We start from the raw sequence: 13,990 nt of genomic DNA, 5'->3' as shown, positions 1-13,990 counted from the left end.
GGCGAAAAAAAGGACCAAATAGTGACTTTTATCTGCAGAAAAAGTGACCAAATAGTGACTTTTAATTTCATTTGCAGTGACAGAAATGGACTTTTATTTAAGGTTAATAAGGCTGAAACAAATAATTTTCAAAAATTATGTCTCCCCCTAATATCTTTTGGTCGAAAATTTCAATTTGAATGGGCAATAAATTCCAAAAAAAAAATGAATTGCCAAAACATTATTCAGCAAATCCGATGAAAACATCAAGTAAAGTTTGTTTTATTTGATTTTTTTAAATATTTTTTTAAAATTTAGCACTTCCTCCACTTCTGGAAAAGCACAACTTTGAGGCAAGTCATACAGAATAATGTGCAATAATGTTTATTATTCAGACTTATTCAGAAAATCTTCGCTTGTGTTCAAAAATAGCACTTTTTATTACAGAAATTTATATCATTAATTTTTAGACATAGATTTAATTCGACTCACATAGTTTATAAATCTGAAACCCAAGAATTATTTCAAAACCTAAAGATTGTTTTCAGGACTTTCAGACTCAGTTCGAACTACCAACCAATAAATTACCGATTTTCCTCAATGGAATATCCAAAGTTTATGCAGTTTCAAATGTTTAAATCAGAATATATTTTGAAAAATTCTTAAATATTTATCTAAGCGGATGTCGAGAGACAATTAAAAAGATCAATCTGAATATTCAACAGTTTAAAACCTCTTTTAAAAACTGTTAAACTCTACACTTTATCAATTAATAAAGTGTAGAGTTTAACAGTTTTTAAAAGAGGTTTAGCCGAGTCAGCTATTGGCTTTGTGAATATATTTAGATCCTCAATCCGCTGTGCCCATCCTGCTTTCATTACTATATCCTCAATCATAAACACAAAACCTCTTCAATTAATCGCTGTTGAAAAACTAATGACAACACCGAGATTCACAGCGAATCTGAAATCACGAAGAAGTTCCGAACAGCGTTCAGGTCAAAAAGTACTAAGTGGTCATTTCAAGTCAGTCTTGAATAAAGCATCTTTCGACGGATAAAGTTTCAATTTTTTCAACATTTTTTTCTCATTTCACGACGATGCTCACGGAACATAGTCAAAAGTTTCAAAATAGTTAAAAATAGTGACTTTTTCCGAGAAAAAGTGACTTTAGTGACTTGAGGTCGAAAAAAGAGACTTTTTAGTGACCGACCCGAAAAAAGTGACCCGCTACCAGGCCTGAATGCATGTAATCAAATCATAGAACTGTAAGTAGGTTCTCCCGATGTAATTTCATAGCAAAATGTTTACATTGTGCTGTAATAATGCAAAAATGGCTGGAGGGTCCACTATTGATTGGGGGTCCACTATTGGGCACTTTACCCTAACTGTGGAAGTGCTGAATGAACACTAAGCAGCGAGGCGAAAATGTCCCAGTGGGGAATGTAATGCCAATAATAAGAAGAAGAAGAATGTGGCAATAGAAATGAGCAAAAAATGATTTTCAGTCTTCAGACTGCTTCCCTTTCCCGAAAAACGATTTCTCGCCGAAAATTTTCATAAGTGAGCATTCTGTGCTCCTGAGATATCGTGAGTATTATGAACCCTAATAAAAATCTCACAATTCGGTACTGATTTGCGTACACGATTTTACAAACGTACACGAACAAATCTAGACCAACATTTGAAAAGGTCGTAACAGCCAAAATTTATTCCTTCGGATTCTTTGTCCACATATATAGCTATATAATATGTTGACAAAGAATCAGAAGGAATAAATTTTGGCAGTTACGCCATTTTCAAATATTGGTCTAGAAATATTAAAAGGCGAATTCCTGCTACGCAATGCATTTTTTGAGAACACTATGTATCTGACAGCATTACTTTATCAAAAACCCAGAATAATCCACCTAGCGGCGATGATCAGTGCATTAAAATGTACTGTCTTGAACTGTAAATCTGTTGATGGTCGTGTGTTGCATGTGTGACGGTCATGTAACACAAATTATTATAGCATGACAGAAAAAAATTTCAGGAGCTACCGCGACATTTTCTATGCGACATAATATGTGTCACAAATGTAACGAATGGAATATAATTTTGAAGGTGATGAATGCATCATCAATGGAGCTAAATATTTGAAAATAATATACAGTTAATTATACGCTGAGCTCGATTTTGTGCATTTTTTACGTGGATTGTGGCATTTATAAGTTCAATTTCCAATTATAAGTTAATTTTCTATTTTCCGGGTATTTGCCACCCAAAATGAACAATAATTACAATTATCGATATCACGGATTATCGATATTGATTTATTAGTTTTTTTCGGCGTGCAATTTCTTCAAAATCAATTAGGTCCATTTGGAAAAAGTTCCAAGAAATATGACCATAACCTGTGTCCTTGAAAGGGTTTACTGCTGATATTTTTTCAAGAAGTTTCGTTCGTTCTCACAATGAAAAATCTGAGCGAACATCTAGCGTTGACTACGACTTCAGCATATGTGATTACCAGAGTTTGCAGAAATCGCTCTCAATACATAACGAACAACGATAAAGAGAGGCAAAAACTGTTCCGAAACATAACAAGCCATGATAACAAATTTATCAAACTTGTATACAAGTGCGAAAAACAGAATCGGATAGGAAGCCTCCACAGAAAAATGGTGATTCTCGCTTTGTTTTCGCTCATTTCGTGTTGGTTACTGCACAGCTGTGAGATGAGCACAATCACAAATCCGTCCAATTAGTTCGACTACCGTTGGGGGGCGTTGTTGAACACGATTCAATAGCAAGCCCGTTGAGTAGAAAAAGACAAACCGCTTTGGCTTTAATTAATGAAACCAAGGGACACATTGTTTTATTTATGATTTGTTTTTCAAGGAACTGTTATGCATCGTGCTAATTAATTCATGTTCAACAACAGCTCTATGGTCACGACGACGACGGACGGGGTACGCTGACGTTGCTGCTTGACGGCGCTGAGTGATGTGCAACGCTGGGCTCCGTAGAGAACGGCGCGTTGCTGGTGACGGCCGCCAGGCGGCTCGGCTGTGACTGACGCGGCCAATATGCACCGGAGCGCATTAATTTACATAATAAATTCCACCTAACAAGGCGGACGAAAGCCGCACGAACAGTAGAGTCTGCATAAGTGAAAGCATCCATCGGATCAGCTGTGTAACGGCTACGAGCACACGTATGTACGTACACACCATAAATGCATCATCTAACACTACACCGTCGTTGGGAGTGCAACTGGCTGGGGGTATGCGAGCCACTGCCGCACCGTACGAACTACGGAGTATGTGCTAGGCTAGGTGCGCTATGGGTTCAGCAGACGAGTGTTGTTATTGTGTGCAGCTTCATTGCATTTGCACCGTTCGACGCCACGATGCAAAGCGTGCATGTTTATAGTTTTTAAATAGTCTTACACTCCCTCACTCACTTGCACATTTACTGGTATCTTTTACGCCTGGCGCGAACGGTGGGCCCTATGAAAAGCAATGCGTAGGAGCAGGAAAGTGCACTCAATAGGAAGCATAAATATCATGAAAAATCAACGTGTTTTCAATTGATTTGCGTTAATTTAGTTGTGTCTTTATGTTAAAGAACTTGTTTTCATTTTTATTCCTAAAGAAAATTTCACCGTAATTTGTTTGGAAAACGAATTCCGTAGAACCACAATTATTTTCACTATTTTCAAGATGTATTAGATGTACACGAAAAGTGAAACACACGTTTGGTACCTAACATTATCTCTTTCGTTCACAACAAGGTGCATTTTCGATGGAAAGTTTTGGTCTATTTTTGCCTTTCTCGTACAACAAACTTGTACCGAAAAGCTGATCACTCCAAAAACGAACTTTTGATAGGAGGTCCGGAGACCCATAGTATTATATACCAATCGACTCAGCTTGACGAACTGAGGTGATGTATGTATGTGTGTATGTGTACAAATTTTGTAGACACACTTTTGGGAACTTAGCATTGTCCGAATCACTCGTTCCATTCTATTGGGAATCCAGTCCCATTGTTTGCTATTGGAGATTGGCTAGATCGGACAATGGGATCAGAAGTTATGGACAATACACTATTTTTTTGCACGAGAAAGGCACCAACACCGCTAGTGCATTAACTAGTGCTTTTGAAAATGATCGATGAATCGTTGAAAATGATCAGATCGGTTTTTGTATTCTAAACTATTTTGTATTATTTCAACTATTTTGCTTCATTACAACTCCATCATACCAGAACATACACACGACGTTAATTCTAATTCGATAGTTGATAATTTCGCCTTTATCGTATAACAAATTGGTAGTGAAAGGCTATAATTTTACTTCAAAATCTAACCTGAAAACAGCTAAGATATTCAAAAGATGATTGTGTTTGTACTTTTTCTTCGAATTGAGATGATCTATGTTTCTCTGCGTGCTTGTTGAGCTATCTAACTAAGAAGTTTCTAAACTTTTTAAAAATGCGATCCACCTGAGAGCATAATTAATTTGTTTTGGCGAGAAATTCACAATTCGCATACGCGTCGCAACTGAGGAGGTTAGAAAAGCCGATTGGCACCGTCAAATGTATATTTTCGACGCAGATCCGACAAAGAAGCAAACGGAAGAGGAACAAGTCACCAAGGAGAAGGCCTTTGCAAGGCGGGTGGGGCGAGGAAGAAACTAAACGCCAGGCAGAGATCGTGGAAGGAGGAACCGCTGAGGCAAGAACGAGAGATACAGCCGAAGGGCCAGTAGAGTACGACCAGAAGATGTTGGATGCTCAACTCGCCGCTGAGAAGGACGCTTGTAAAATAAGCGAGAGGCATTCTGGGGACAGTTCGAAAGAAGCGTCAGAAGGGTCTACGCTCTGAAGGACCAATACTGTGCTTTTGGCGGGCCAAAGAAGAGCAGCCGTGGACCACAGACTTTCGTATTTGAAAGGAAGGGACCCGTTGGGCGCTGAGGCAGGTATCAGCTAAATTCGTTAATCAAGCCTGCAAAGAAAATGTCGCTACTCGTGGATAGTAAAAATGAATTGTAAACAGAAAGCGAAACAAGCGAATATTCGGAGAACAATGTCAAAATAGGGCCACAGCCGAGGTAACAGCATGCGGAGCAGTCTAATTCCTGACGGGGCAAGGCAAGAAATCGGCCGTATTTCAAAACCGCAGCTAGCTGCTCGCAAACAGTTTTTGTTTACTTTTATTTTTGTGAATTTTAATGCAGGGATCAACTCATTACTTCGCGAAACGTTGTTTTAGCATCTTCCAAAGCTTCGCAGAGAGCCGTAGTTTGGCCGCTGTTTATCAGCAGTTTAGTGTATGTACACGACAGTTGCGTGTTTTTTTTTAACTTGGAATATTTGAAGCGGCAGCAGGACTGACTACAGAGAAGCCCACCTGAAGTAGTCAGGACGCTATTGGTAACCCTAGAAGTAAATAAAAATTTTACTGACGAAGATGCGAAACGCTTCTGCGCCGAGCATCGCTCAGCACTTGGAGACGTTTATTAGTTTCGGGATTACAATGGAGTAGGGTAAGGGAGGTAAATTGGACCACCAGTTCGACGGCTCATATTTTGGACCACTGAGTGCAAATTCCTCTTGGTGGTCCAAAATAAGAGCCCCATGTGAGAGTGGTTCGGCAGCAGGCCGGATTCCGTGCCGTACACACTTAGTTTTTATTTCTGCAGCTCGGCAAAAATACGCACAGCCGTGCGCCAGCAAAATGAAAAACTGTTATTCCGGCAAAAATGTCGTTTGTTAGCTAATTTTCGGCAAATTATTTGCTGATTTTCAGCAACTTTGACAGGAATCTCGGCAAAAAATATGTTTGCTGGGGCACGGCTGTGCGAATCTCGGTAAAAGTTCAACATTTTGCTGAGATCCCGGTAAAAAAAATTAAGTGTGTAAGATCCTGTGTGGACCATATTGCCACGCTCCGTATCATTCTGGAGCAGGTCAACGAATTCCAAGAGTCCCTTTACTTGGTATTCATTGACTACGAAAAAGCTTTCGACCGTCTCAATCACGAGAATATATGGGGCGCCCTGAGACGCAAGGGGGTTCCTGAGAAAATCATTGGCCTCATCGAGGCACAGTACGAGGCCTTTACGTGTAGAGTGCTGCGCAATGGGGTATTGTCCGACCCTATCCGGGTCGTAGCTGGTGTGAGGCAAGGATGTATTCTATCACCGTTACTGTTCCTCATCGTAATCGACGAGATTCTGGTAGATGCGATTGACCGAGAACCAAACCGCGAGCTGTTATGGCAGCCTATAACCATGGAGCACCAAAACGACTTCGAATTGGCTGATGACGTTGCACTCCTCGCGCAACGGCGCTCTGATATGCAGAGTAAGCTCAACGACCTTGCTGAGCGCTCCTCTTCGGCAGGTTTAGTCATCAACGTGGAGAATGTTGAAAGCTTCTAATATCTTGGTAGTCAAATGGCGTCAGACGGCGGTACCAAGATCGACATAGGCGCACGGATCAAGAAAGCAAGGGCTGTCTTTGCGAGTTTAAGAAATATCTGGAAAACAGACAGATAAGTTAACGCACCAAAATACGAATTCTCAACTCTAACGTAAAATCTGTGCTGTTATACGCTAGCATAACATGGTGTGTATCAGTGGAGAACACTCAACGGCTGCAGGTGTTCATCAACAGATGCCTGCGGTATATAATTCGGGCCTGGTTGCCTTACAACTGGATCTCAAGCAACGAGCTCCATCGTCGTTCTCACCAGAGGCCGATAGCAACAAAAATTCGGGATCGGAAGCGGGACTGAGTTGGCCACACTCTACGTAGGGGCGGAAACGAAATCTGTAAACAAGCATTAGACTGGAACCCAGCGGGACATCACAGCAGAGGAAGACCCAAAGGTTCATGGCGGCGAAGCCTTAATAAAGAAATTAAAGAAGTCGACCGAAATCTAACCTGGCAACAAGTTAAAGCAATAGCTGGACATCGCTCAGGATGGAGATCTTTCAAGTCGGCCCTTTGCACCACCGGAGGTGTACAGGATCCATAAGTAAAGTAAGTAAGGGTGGTCCAAAATACATCCTTTACCCTAATTGTGCGACCACCTTGAAGCGACACGATTAACCAACCATCTAAATAATCCAATGCTCCTACAAGTATTGGTGGACATGTAGCCACAACTTGGATTGGGTTCGGTATAAGCGTGGGAAAGTGAACAGTTTCTTCATAGTTCTGAACAAGAGTTCAGTTGCGAAGAAGTCAGTCGGTTGTGCTAGATTTGCAGGAGTTCGGAACATATGATCCGTACCTGGCCAGAACTCAAACAAAAGGACGTTACAAGCAGTAAGTAGGGTGCAAATTTGTGAAGTCTGTTTGAAGAAACATGAAGATACATGCGGTTTTTCGATGATCCATTGTATGGTTACCACATGCAAGGAAAATCAAAATTCCCTTTTGCATCGAGTGGTTAGCTGCATCAGTTCAGTAACAAGTTAATTTTGTAGTATTTAGGACGAAGCCTGTAACGAGAATTCCCGGTCTGTCACTTACTTATTTACTTATGGGTCCTGTACATCTCTGGTGGTGCAAAGGGCCGACTAGCGTATAACAGCACAGATTTCACGTTAGGGTTGAAAATTCGTATTTTGGTGCGTTTACTTATCTGCCTGTTTTTTCAGATATTTCTTAAACTCGAAAAGGCAGTCCTTGCTTTCTTTATCCTTGGGCCTATGTCGACCTTGGTACCGCCGTCTGACGCCATTTGGCTACCAAAATATTGGAAGCTTTCAACATTCTCCTTTGATTGCCCGGCTACTGTGAAACTGGAAGGGGTCACCGTGTTTACATGCAACGATTTGGTTTTGTTCACGTTGATGAGTGCCGTTGAGCGACGAGTGCAACGTCATCAGCCAATTCGAGGTCGTTTAGGTGCTCCATGGTTATAGACTACCATACTGCCGCTAACCGCAAGTCAGACTTATCTGAATATGGCGTCCATATACAGATAAGTCTGACTTGCGGTTAGCGGCAGCATAGCAGCCCGCGGTTTGGTTCACGGTCAATCGCACCTACCAGAATCTCATCGATTACGATGAGGAACAGTAACGGTGATAGAATACATCCTTGCCTCACACCAGCTACGACCCTAATAGGGTCGGACAAGACCCCATTGTACAGCACTCTACACGAGTAGGCCTCGTACTGTGCCTCGATGAGGCCGATGATATTCTCAGGACCTCCCTTGCGTCTCAGGGCGCCCCACATATTCTCGTGATTGAGACGGTCGAAAGCTTGTTCGTAGTCTAGCGTATAACAGCACAGATTTCTCTCAGAAAAAATCAGAGACGCAAAAATTCATTAAAAGTGAAAATCAAATTATGAGATTCTATTGTTGCTTAAGAAATGTTTTGGTTATCAATCACTCATTTTCAATGACAAATATTTTTATATTTAGGAAAATTACCATAAAAAACACAAAAACACACACAACCGTACCACATTCCACCCATAATTTTATAGGGCCAATTTTGTGAATAGCTCCAAAAATGAAGCAATTAACGAGGATTTTATTAGTTCCAACAAGAGATATATCTTTCACACTTCTACGCTGCTTTTAACTGACCGATTATTTTGGAAAATTGTGTATTTTTCAGGGTTGGCCAAATTAGGCACTAAGGTGGCCAGAACCGGCGCACTTCCCCTACTTTTGATCAACTCTGATTCGTAACATTACGAAGATCCCCACATCGTGGACTATCCTGACATTGATCATCTAATCAGCTGCTTGTTGACCAAGGTGGATGTCCGCCAAAAATAACAACAAAATAGCTATTTCAAGTCTTTTACTTTATAAATAAAATGATTTCAAATGATATTGCATAATGAAAGGAAGATAAACAATCCCAAATTTCCACTATAACATCGCACAGCTAACCACTTATGGTTGGGTGGTAAAACATTTCCCTCTGTTTTTCATTTTCTACACCCACGTAAACTACTCGAAGTGACTAACCGGATGGACGCCGCTTCCTAAACGAAACTGTTATTTTTAACCACCATCCATCAGCGGGTACCAGAGTTCGAGGTGCGACAAAAAAAAATAAAAACAGAGTGCAAAGGAACGCAATATAAATTCTAACGAGGCGAACTTCTGCGCCACTCGGCTAAATTTGTACTCGTTCTCGTTCTCACTAACGAACACGTACAGACAGCCCATAGCAGTGCCAGACCAGCACAGTGAGGGGGAGCAGATCTTCTCAATGGGCAATCACGCGCCGTACCATTCCTATCATGACGAATCCGAATTTCAATATCACGGTCATGACGTTACGTTGTCGTCTGCGTCGTTTGTGGGGTGGAGATGTTGGCCTTTCGGCTGTAATGAAACGAAACACTTGGTAGGAGCCGGCTATAAATTACGAGATGAGCTGCGTTACGCTCCATTTGGGTAAAGGAATGTTAATACAAAAGGCGAAATGTGTTAACTGTTTATTAAGAAATTTTGCAACGTTACGCAATAGATGGAACCCAACCAGCTCAGTTGGTCTTGGTATGTAACATGCTCTATCATCTTTTTGAAGACCCGGACGTCAATCTTAGTACTGTCTTGCAGGTGCACTAGTGTTTAATCAATTTCATTCTTACATACATCTAGTCTAGGATGCCTGGTACTGGTACTGAACAATACTCACTCATGCACGCGAACGATATGTGAGTGGGTGTATAGTTTCTAAACGTCTGCGAGTATATCACTGACGATAATTACTGTTCGATAGGAGGAATAAACTTCAATAATAATAATGGGCTTTCTATTTGATATTGAACCCTTCTGTAGCTAACTGATGAGAGGCCTGGTTACTAAGCATAACCTTGCTGGGTTTGTTTCCCAGTTCGACCTGTAAAGTTTTTTTAACTCTCCTCGGCTTGACATAAAAATCTAGCAAATAATCATTGTGTCAATCAAACATCACAGTCCGCCAACAAGAATGTCGGATTACTTTTTACTGAGCTCGGGTTACAAAACCGTAAACCAACGTAACACCCAACAGCGCTCGAGACTATCAAACAAACAAACTTTCTATCAAGACATAATTTTAGTGCTGGGTATATAAAGAAAATCCAGTCTATGCTTTAATGCTACCCAAAAGCAAAAACAAGACAAAGGGTTAATATCACGCCTGTAATAAAAACATCCATAACGAAATAATGTTCGACCTTGCATTCTTTATGGGCACACCTCGAATGTAACCGCTTCAGCCAAAAGCCACAATCGAAAACGACCGCGCCTTGAGAGCAAACCGCATCAATCTCTGTACAAGTGCCGTCTACCGTAATTGCACTTGAACTACCTTCGGGTCCGACACTTCATTCCACCGGTACATTGTAGAGTATAGCTACTAGAGTATTACGGAATGAAATTCTGTTCGCCGAAGCGATCCTCTGCATCAGCAAGCATGAATGAAAGCAAGCGTACATAAAAAATCGTACAAAACTGGTTACGATTTGGTTCATGTAGCATCGATAACACCACCACTGACTGTCCAATGTTGGCGGCACCGAATGGTAGATCCAGCTGAAGAACGAAAGAGAGAGGTAGAAAGATGCTCACAGACAAAAAAAAGCGAGTGTTTGTAAAATGTGTAGATAACTAAACGTATCGTAAAACAGTATCTTCACAATTTGGGCTGCCTCCAATCCAAGCTCCAGCTGGTGTAGGTTGTGGCGATGCTCCTCGCCATCATCGGAGCAGCTGCCATTAAAATTCGCTGACGCACTGAACCGATACCGAGGACGGACGATGTTGTTTGCGAACGAACGCGTCTGCGAAGGTAAACCGAGTGCAGTGTGTGGAATCACTTCCTTGCTCAACATTAGAAAATAGGTTCAGAAACAAAAAGTGAACGAGTACGTTTTGGGGATGCAGTCCGAAGCGCCGTCCCCGGCGGCTTTTGTACTAAATAAATAATATGGAATATTGTCTTAATGAATTGAGTGCCAAATAAAAGCTTGCAGGATTCGGAAGCAAATCAGAATGACAGAAGGATGGAAGAGAACCATAATCCGCTTACAATCGTTGCTGGTCACGAAAACGCACGTGATACAAATATAGAAACCCTGATTCTTCTATTCTCGCTATAACCCAGTATACCAAATTGTGTGGATTAATACATTTTACCGCACATTAATACATCTGTGCCTTACTATGAAGGGGAAATAAAGACAGTGTTGATATAGTACTTTATTTAACGAGGTGCTACCGACTCAGCGACAACCTCAGGATACCGCGGAGTTTGATTTTGGAATAGTAAGTATTCGTTGGGTCAGAATTTGCCTGTTGAATCGATTTTTAAAAAAGTATGGGACTATTCTCCCCATCAAATACAATATGTTGCCCTGGAAAAGAGTAAATTATATAAAATCGAAGGTGTGATTTCAATTCATCGTATATGATGCACAGGAATCGACAGTTTTACACTGAAGAGAACCCGATGAGTTCATTGAGGATGTCTCATGTAAAACACATATTTGGAGATGTCATATGTGCAATAAGGTGGCTCAAAAAACACTTTTTCAAATTTTTTGATGGGCAGCCCTCTTATTCGGTTCTATTTGATGCCCTGATGCTCTGGCCAAAATTTCAGCCAAATCGGTCAACGTTTGGGCGGTGCTAAACTCGTTGAAAGTTTATATGGAAAAATGTATGCAGAAACATCGAAAAAAGTGATTTGCAGATGGACAGTACAATTTACGATGAAGAACTATGATACTCATTCAGTTCTTGTAAAATTAAATACAGGATGTTATGCTGAAAACCGCGAGAAGATCAGAGTTCATTGAGCAAAGATATTAGCATTTTACTGGAGTGTTGTATGAGTGAATTTATTTCTTTTCAAAGGTAAAAGAAACGAAATTTGTTCGAACCACACTGCAGAAAAATGTTAATAATTTCGCCGGAAAAAACACTAATCTTTTCGCGGTTTTCAGCGTAACATTCTGTATTAAATTCTTCAATATCTGAATGAGTATCATAGTTCTTCATCGTAAATTGTGTTATCTAACTGCAAATCACTGTTTTTGGATGTTTCTGCATACATTTTTGCATATAAACTTCCAACGAGTTTAGCACCGCCCAAACGTTGACCGATTTGGCTGAAACTTTGTCCAGAGCATCAGGGCATCAAATAGAACCAAACAAGAGGGCGGCCCATCGAAAAAATTGGATAATTGTTTTTTTCATACTAATTTGACCCACCCTAATGTGCAAGGAATGTAATTTTCGCTAAAAAAAATGCAAAAAACAAGCAACAAAAGAGAATAGCGATAACTCTTTGTCCTCATCTGCAGAGGATAAAGACAATGTTGCGTTCCATTTTATTCGCAACAAACATGGAGAGGTAATTGTTGTGAACTTTTCAAACTGTATATTTCAGAAGTAAAACAAAAATCATGTCACCAGGTGGTTAAATTTATGTCTAAACATTGATAACTGATACTTATTTAACTAAAAACATCATCGAAAACCATCTACTTCTCAAAATGCGCGGCAGGCGATCATTGTCCTATTCTGTTGCAGTTTGGGACAAACGCTTATTGCGAGTTGAGTTTGTCCCAACATTTACAAGAGAGGACAATGTTGTTATTTTACATTCCCTGCCTATGTGAAAGATAGCGGAATTTAAGACTTTCATACATGATATCTCGAAAGTTAAAACTTTTTTTATTTCACCAGTAAAACATTGACCATTAAACTGGCCCAGCTTAGTATGGGGAGAAAAAAAAAAAGTTGTCGAGTCCCACGTCCCACGGGGCACCCCCCAGGATTGTGTCTTTTGGTGAGAAAATCAATCTCTCAAAATTTCAGCTCAATCGCTTGTTGCATAAGCTGGCGCATTTGATTTGAAGTTTGTATGGGGATTTCAGTCAAAATGTATAGGAAAATACACTTCCGACACTCATTAGATCTGGAAATTGGTTCTCGGAAATTGGAACTATTATATTTTCATGCACGAATTAAGGGACATACAATGGTCTCGAATAGAGTTCGCCGCCGTACCAAACTGACAATCTACAAAACGCTCATTAGACCGGTAGTCCTCTACGGACACGAGACCTGGACGATGCTCGTGGAGGACCAACGCGCACTCGGAGTTTTCGAAAGGAAAGTGTTGCGTACCATCTATGGTGGGGTGCAGATGGCGGACGGTACGTGGAGGAGGCGAATGAACCACGAGTTGCATCAGCTGTTGGGAGAACCATCCATCGTTCACACCGCGAAAATCGGACTACTGCTGTGGGCCGGGCACGTAGCCAGAATGTCGGACAATAACTCGGTGAAAATGGTTCTCGACAACGATCCGACGGGCACAAGAAGGCGAGGTGCGCAGCGGGCAAGGTGGATCGATCAGGTGGAAGATGACTTGCGGACCCTCCGTAGACTGCGTGGTTGGCGACGTGTAGCCATGGACCGAGCCGAATGGAGAAGACTCTTATATACCGCACAGGCCACTTCGGCCTTAGTCTGAATAAATAAATAAATAATACAATGGTGTCTTGGGGCCCTCCTTAGCCTAGCGGTAGGATGCACGGCTACAAAGCAAGACCATGCTGAGGGTGGCTGGGTTCGATTCCCGGTGCCGGTATAGACTATTTTCGAATTGGAAATTCTCTCGACTCCACTTCATAGTTAATAACTGTGGAAGTGCTTAATGAACACTAAGCTGCGAGGCGGCAATGTCCCAGTGGGGGATGTAATGCTAATGAAGAAGAAGAAGAAGTGGTGTATTCATCACGCGGTGAATACCAATCGCCAGCCGCCGCGTCCGGTGCTCTTCCGGATACTGACCGTAACACACGGAAAATGTTCGTCGCCCAACACATTGGCATTTCTGGGCAATTATTCTCCGCTCACTTGACGTTTACAGCGAAGACAACCCTTGTATCTCTACAAATATCCCACAAACAGAAAGAGATTCTCATAGGTAGAACACATAGAATTCCATAGGTTAGAACACCTCAAAGGCCTTCCTGTG

The 13,990-nt window shown here is 41.3% G+C and overlaps 2 protein-coding genes across 9 annotated transcripts in view; one reads left to right on the top strand and one right to left on the bottom strand.

Moving 5' to 3' along the window:
• LOC134211986 (striatin-3) overlaps window positions 1–13,990 on the bottom strand; it is an 81,934-nt gene that overhangs the window by 38,042 nt on the left and 29,902 nt on the right. The gene's annotated exons all lie outside the window — the stretch shown is intronic.
• LOC134211989 (uncharacterized) overlaps window positions 7,137–13,990 on the top strand; it is a 90,174-nt gene continuing 83,320 nt past the window's right edge. The window contains exon 1 of the mRNA XM_062689438.1: window positions 7,137–7,304. Coding sequence (XP_062545422.1) covers window positions 7,259–7,304 — 46 coding nt within the window. The 5' untranslated portion in view covers window positions 7,137–7,258. The remainder of the gene's footprint in view (window positions 7,305–13,990) is intronic.

The sequence above is a fragment of the Armigeres subalbatus genome, chromosome 2 (genome assembly GCF_024139115.2).
Source record: "Armigeres subalbatus isolate Guangzhou_Male chromosome 2, GZ_Asu_2, whole genome shotgun sequence".
Classification (NCBI taxonomy): Eukaryota; Metazoa; Arthropoda; class Insecta; order Diptera; family Culicidae; genus Armigeres; species Armigeres subalbatus.
This window is presented reverse-complemented; position numbering and strand designations above follow the sequence as displayed.